General features: G+C 41.5%; 1 protein-coding gene across 1 annotated transcript in view; it reads left to right on the forward strand.

Annotated features, from left to right (window-relative positions):
- The window catches only part of Cth (cystathionine gamma-lyase), a 37,959-nt gene that overhangs the window by 6,260 nt on the left and 24,252 nt on the right, over positions 1-7,447 (forward strand). The window contains exons 2-4 of the mRNA XM_023718279.1: positions 1,672-1,753; positions 3,484-3,579; positions 4,677-4,786. Of these exons, the coding sequence (XP_023574047.1) occupies positions 1,672-1,753; positions 3,484-3,579; positions 4,677-4,786 (288 nt within the window). The remainder of the gene's footprint in view (positions 1-1,671; positions 1,754-3,483; positions 3,580-4,676; positions 4,787-7,447) is intronic.

The raw sequence follows: 7,447 nt of genomic DNA on the forward strand, positions 1-7,447 counted from the left end.
GCTCCTGACGTCAGCTCTTCTGAGCTGGTGCCCTGAGAAGCTACCCCTTTAGTCAGACGTTATTACTATATAAATGAGGACGCCAGTACCTACCTCCGAGGTTCTTGGTATTTGTAAAACTACAATGTATGTCCTAATCACTCAGTGATACATTGGCATTTTACGTTTATACTATTTCCATTTAATCTTCATAATAGCCAGTGCAGAGGGGAGCGCAGGCATAAGGAACTTTTTATAGTCAACGGACCTGTACTCATAAATGACTCACAAAGCTCATGAGAAAACACTATTTATTCATTTCATAGCTTTTGTTCTTTTTAAGGGCAAACCAGATGGTATTGGAGTATGTAAAAGTTGCTGAGATTTGGAAGAAATTAGCTAAACAAACTTTAAAAGCCCAGAGCCCTGATCCATCTTTGAAAACCACTTTACGGTGTTAAATGTTTTGTGAGGTGGGGTTTTTGGGGCTTTGCTATAGCTGCCTCCCCATGCCTTTGCTACCGTGTTTCGAAATCAGAATGCGTGTACGATGCCTCTTCCAGGCATACAGCTTGTCTTGTGCAGGTTTACTGATTGTGCAGCTGTCCAAGCTTTGGAATTTAGCACAGAAATTAATCATCCTGGTACAGTAGTAACGGCACAGTATGTTTAGAAAGTGAGCAGAGATGGTTAACTCTACAAGCCGCTGTTCCTGGCCTTTAGAAAAATCAGTTAGGGGCACTACAGGCAATTTGAAGGGCTGCCTGAGAAGCATCTAATTCTTTATTTCTACTGGAAAAGCCGTTGGATAGATGAGGTAGTTTGCTACTGAAACATGCCCTGACCCCAAGGTAAATATCCGCGGCGAAAATTCATTGAAGGGTAGAGGCCCCTTCTGTGGCGTTAGCTATGTGAATTGCAGTGTTTAATTCCTCTCTGTTCAGCGCAGCTGCCAGTGACAGTGAGGAGTGCCTGAGTGGGGACCGTATCCAGGTTCCCCACAACATAATCATGCCCAATCAGTTTGTCAGGAACAAGGAGACAACACAACAAAACTTCTGCAATTATTACCAATAATGGGAGTGCCTGAGTCGGCAACACAGTTGTCAGGAGTGGTTGTTTTGTTATGGGCTTTACAATCCAGGAGAGAAAATCACCCATCTTTTCACCCGGGTTAGGGTCCTGGGCTTTCGCGCTGGTTCTCTGGGTCCTATGGCACTGGGTTTCACAGTCCTCAAAGCCTAGGAGGATTAAATAAATGAATAGATAAATATGGACATGGGTATACCATATGTGTAAAAGGAGTATAATGCACATTTTAAAGTATTTGCCAAGAATTACTCTTATTTTTTGATCCAGCGCAACGAGCCAAGATCAAAACTTCGAATGCCTGCAGGCTCTGAGCTAGTGTCTTCTCGTATGGCTAATAGAACTTGCATCCCTTACTTCTTAGGGCAGGAAATACAGAATGGGGGTTACTCGTGGCTCAGTAAATTTCCTCTGCAGCCCCTAGGCTGGACTTGCTCACACTTCTAAGTCAGGACGTAAAAAAATAGACAGAAGGTCTATTTCTAAGTCACAGCAAGTCCTTACGGTAGGATGAACTCATAGCTGCTGAGATATCTCTGTGAGGACACTGGTAATGAATGTGAAGCTCTTCAAGTGAACTCTTGTCTTTTATTTCTTCTTCAGGACTTTGTGTATGGTCGCTCTGGAAACCCCACTCGGAACTGCCTGGAAAAAGTAGTGGCGATGCTGGATGAGGCCAAGCACAGTAAGTGGCGTGGACCTCCCAGACAAGTCCTGCTAAAGAACGTAGAGAACGTGCCGGAGGTCCTGAGTGCAGGTGGGAAGAAAGATCCACGCACTCCCTGCCAGGCCCGGGGGAATCAGACCTGTCACCCCAGCACCCTGGGAGGCTGAGGCAGGAGGATCTCAAGTTCTAACCCCGCCCAGGCAATTTAGCAACTTAGTGAGATTCTGTCTCAAAATTTTACAAAGACTAGGGAAGGAGCTAGGTGTGGGGTCGGGTTCAATCCCCAGTGCGGTAGAGCAGAGGAGGAGAGGAAGGGAATAAAAAGCTCGGTGGAGGACTCACCATTCATTCATTCGCAGCCAGTGCTCTACTACGATACTATTTTACCCCAGGGCCATGAGGTAGAAATAGCTACGTATCCCGGCAAAAAGCAGCGTGACCACAGCACTCCTGCGGACCCCTGTCTACACACAGGCATCTGTGGGCACAAACACACACAAATGTACTTTCGTAGTTCCATTTAGGGGAAAATGAACTTTCAATATCCTGATAATATATGTTCCTGAGAATAGCAGCCCCGGCCTTTATAATACGCTCTCAGAGGCTTGGAATTAACTTCCTGAAACTTTGTTTTCCCATAAGGGTAGCAGATTGTTATTAAATTGTCATTTTATTCTTCATATAGGTGATACTAAATGAAGGCAGACGAATGCATCTGTCATCTTTACAGTTATCACATGCAGCTCAATTCTGACTCTGAGTTTCTTTTAAAAAATGTTTTGCTCCAGCCTGGTGGGCTGAGGCATTCCTTTAATCCCAGCACCTGGGAGGCTGAGGCAGTACAATTCCTGAGCGCTCTGAGTCCAGGCCAGCCTGAACACTGTCTATGAAAAAGTAAACGAACAATTAATTAACCTAAATTTTTTTTAAAATAATATTTTAACAAAATGTTATATGGATTTTGTATTCCACACCCATATAATGAAAAACTTGATCATATCTTCACTCTATTCCTCAAGTTCAAAATTTGTTTAAATATTTTGTTTTTTAAAATTTATTTTTGTATTTTTGAGACAAGGTCTTACTATGCAGTTCAGGCTAGCCTTGAGCTCACTCTGTAGCCCAAGCTGGTCTTGAAATCAAAATGATCCTCCTACCTCAGCATGCCCAGTGCTTTGATTATAGGTGTGCGCCACCACGCCTGACAGTTTATTTTAATATTTTAAAACTGTAACTTAATGGGCAATGAGATTTTATTTCAAGTTTTTCAAAGAATAATTTCTTTGAAGGATTTTGTAAACATGTTATAACCAAGCACAGGGACCGGGTTTGATCCTTGGGACCAGGGCCATGCTGGCCCCGCCCCCAGGCGTGCTGAGCTGGCCACCGAGTCCAGGTGTGGGGGCGCAGGCCTGTAATCCCAGCACTGGGGAGGCTGAAAACAGGGGGATCACTACGAGTCCGAGCTGCATAGTGAGACCCTGCACAAAATACTTAACAACAACAACAAAAAGTTATAACTAACGCAGAATGTTGTAAGACCAAGTAACCATCTACTCTGTGTGTGTGTGTGTGCGTGCATGTGTGTATCTTTTAAAGATAACTTATTTTTGACTGACCTGTTGAGAGAAAGGGATGTTAGGTTATGGTGAGTAAATACCTATGATGGATGTTAGGTTATGGGTAGTAAATACCTATTATCCCCAGGTCTGCCTTTTTTATTTACACTGACTGGATTTTTATTTTAGGTTTGGCCTTTGCTTCGGGCTTGGCAGCCATCGTGACGGTTACTCATCTTCTAAAAGCAGGAGACCACGTGATTTGCATGGACGATGTGTACGGAGGTAGGCGAGCCGCCCTTCACCGCACCCCAGACGCTTTAGCATCGAGAGTCCAGCTTGGCCATTTATTTTATACTTTTACTGTCAGTATGAGTGATTTTTCTTTTAAATTTTCAAATACAAAAAATAAAATTCACTCATATTAAGTTGCTGATTGGTGAATTGACTTGCAGGCTCAGTAGATCGTTTGTACTATTTGTGCATATTCTTGCTTAATCACTCTAACTATCTTTCCCTGTTGTCTAAATTTATGTACACCTTTATGATTCCACATTAAACAGATTATTGTGTAAAAAAATAAAAAATAAGAAATAAAAAATAAAGTTCAGAACAGTTTTTGTAAAACAGATTATTCTATGTTCGTGATTTGTCTTATTTCAAAATGAAGAGCAATTAAATTTGCAAGATCTCATTTTATCCATTAAAAGTGCTTTCAGAACATAAAAGTGTTGAGATAGTTCTGTTACCAAAGAATAATAATTGACTAAATGTTTACTTTGGACATTTTCTCAGCATTAATTTACTTTAGTTCTGATTAACTAGAAGAACCTGTTACAAAAATTGTTAATGTTTCAGGGAGCACTCCACTTCCTGTTTGCAAACAGAGACTGGATATTTTGTTTGTCTGTTTTTGGAGATAGAATCTCACTATGTAGTTCAGGCTGGTTTTGAGCTCACCATGTACCCCCGCCTGGCTTCCAACCCACAGCAATCCTCCTGCCTCAGCCTCCTGAGTGCTGGGGTCACAGTATGCACCATCAGGCCTGGCAAGACTGGGTATTTTGAGAAATATTTTCTGTTTTCTATTTCCTATTGTGGTAATCAAGTGTGTTTTATTTGACTGGAGCCTTGTTATTCACTATTTTCTTTTTGTACTGGGGATCGAACTCAGAATCTTACGCTTGCTAGGCAGGCACTCAAGCCCCTGAGCTATTTCCCCAGCCCAAGCCTTGTGATTCGCTACTATCGCGGAGAGCCACGCCACTTAATGAAAATTGCTTTTAGTTGTGTTTTTGCGATTGAGAGTTTGTTCTAACTTTACAAGTTTATACCTGTAAGGTGAACATTTCTGATGCTGTGTCTTTTCCGTTCTGCCACAGGTACTGGCAGATTCTTCAGGAGGGTGGCCTCTGAATTAGGATTAAAGATTTCTTTTGTTGACTGCTGCAAAACCAAATTGCTGGAGGAAGCAATTACACCACAAACCAAGGTACCTTCGCTAGTTTTCAGTTTTACTCGTCTTCTCTATGACATCTTGTTTTCATCATTGTTTGCTTACAAGAGGATAGAATTTCAATCTAAATAACAAATTTTATTAGAAGCCCTTGGATACATCAACAAGATTAACAAAGGCCGGCAGCTTGGTCTCCCAGGGATAAGGATTTCATGCAGGAATTCTGGAGTACAGCCCCCACTCTGGCTCTGTATGTAGCTGGTATAGTCTGGACAGATTATTTGGTGAAGTCTCAGTGTCTGCATGTGTGAAGCGCAGACGACTGCTCTGGCTTCATTAGAAAGGCAGCCGTGAACAGGAAGCGAGCTACTGCATCGACTTGCCTAGGAAGTGCCCGGATGCCTGGCTATGGGGACAGCTGGTCTACCCATGGGCTGGGGGTGGAGGCACGAGCGGAGCTCTTGCCTGGCATGTGTGCGGCCCTGGGTTCAATCACCAGCACCGTAAAGAACAAAGATGGGATCTCTGCATGCAGGAGTGCACAGTTCTTCACTACACTACCAAGCCAGTGTGGGCAGCAGCCCTCACAGCTGCTGGGCGATAGGATGATAGGAGGCACGCCTGCCAACCACTTGGCACTGTGGCCTTTTCTGGGTGCCCAGGGTCCTGCTGCAATAACAGACAGAGAGGATGGCCACTAGCGGTCCTTTGCCCTGGGCCCGGGAAGCTCACTGCCACCAGAGGCATTTGGTGCCCGACTGAATGACAGATGGGAGTTCTTCCTTGGGGCTTCATTTAAATGCTGCAGGAGTGAAAAACAAGGACCCGGATCTTTTATAAGTTGGCCCTTGCCACTTTCTTTTGTGTGTGTATGACAAGTTAACATTCAGAACTGCACTCAAGGTGATCTCGCAGTGAATGCTAAGAAGTGAAGATCATTTCTCAAAGAAAAAATTTTTTTCACATTAGGATAGAAGTTACCTTTTATAATTAAGGTTGAATTATTTACTAACGTATTTATTTTAGAACCAGAGTTCTCATGCTGGGCTACATCTCCATTCCTTCTATCCTTAAAAATTTTGAGACAGCCATCCTCCTGCCTCAGCCTCCAGATTACAGGCAGGTGGCACCATACCTGGATTTTTAATCTTTCTTGAAAGAAAAGATACTCATTAAAATAACTGGTCTCAAAGAGGAAAGGAAATCATAATTATATTAAACTTTGCCCATAACACTTCATATAATTGCTCTCTATTGACAATATATTTTGCCCTGTGAAATATGTATAGGCTTGTCATTTACAATTGAATTTTAAAGGTGGGCGTGGTGGCATGCGCCTGAAATCCCAGCACTTCGGAGGCTGAGGCAGAAGAACTGCCATGAGTTCAAGGCCAGCCTGGGCTACATAGTAAGCTCAAGATTAGCCTGGACTACATAGCAAGATCCTGTCTCAGAAAATTATTTCTTTCTTTTTAAATTTAATTTAGGGCTGGGGAGATGGCTCAGTAGAATAAGCACTTGCCTGGCAAGTGCAAGGGCCTGAGTTCAATCCCCCGTTCTGCCAATAAATAAATAAATACATAAATAAATAAATATGATTTAATTTTATTTTGAAGAGCAAAAACAGAAGCAAAAACAAATAGAAAAAAAAGACAGAAACAAGGTAACACAGCAATACATATGATACAGATTTTCAAAGCAGGAATAGCTAATTAACAACGGTAGTTATATTATCTATTTTTATCATCAAATCTATTGCTCTATTGCTCAGATTAACAGATATAGTTATGCAAGACTGGGGAAATAATTAAATATTGGCTCTTGCTTTCAAGAAATTTTAGTTTCTTCCTTGACTTTTTTTGTTTTAATTTATTTTAAAGAATGTCTAATAATTGATAAAACATTAGAAATAGTACACATTTAGAAGACCAAGACGAAAGGTATTCAACTCTGGGCTTTGTATATACACATTGTTGTCCTTGATATAGTTGCTCAGCTCACAGATATCAGCACACAGAGTTAGTCAAGGTGAAAGTTCTAAACATTAACTGCTATTTCAAAAAATTTGGAGACTGAGTGTGGTGGTGTGCGCCTGTAATCCCAGCGCTTGGGAGGCTGAAAACAGAAGGATCACTATGAGTATGATCTGTGTAGTGAGACCCCGTAGACTCTGTACTAAAATACATTAAAAAAAATCTGATGGAAATTATGAGTACGGTCATCTCAGCCATGCTCAGAAAATGTTAAAAGCAATCCATGTCAAATCTATTTTGTAACTTTTTTCTTTTCTGTTATGTGTACATAATTCTACATTTGTATAGAATGTGCATTATATTAGCCACCTTATGTTTTTCTGGATCAAAAATTCCAGAGTAGGAAGTATATTCAGGAGCTCTCTTGTCCACTGATACTGGAAATTTTAAAAAGAATAATTAACCCCTTAAGAAGAGAATTATGGGAGGTTGGGAAGACGCGTGCAAACATCACTTTCTTTGGTGAGCTGTAACACTTTTCTGTCAGCTCAGTCACTTTGTCCTTCAGTCTGAGGCCAGGATCTTCAAGTCCTGGGTGGCTATTTCTAACTTTTTTAGTGCATCTGGTATTATTTTTTGTTTGAGAGCTATTTTTGGCATCATAGGGTTAGTTCTCATTAATGAAAATTCTAGGATGTATTTTGATGCGACTTTTGTTACTTGT

This window comes from Octodon degus, unplaced genomic scaffold, assembly GCF_000260255.1.
Source record: "Octodon degus isolate 3935 unplaced genomic scaffold, OctDeg1.0 scaffold00057, whole genome shotgun sequence".
NCBI classification, from domain to species: Eukaryota; Metazoa; Chordata; class Mammalia; order Rodentia; family Octodontidae; genus Octodon; species Octodon degus.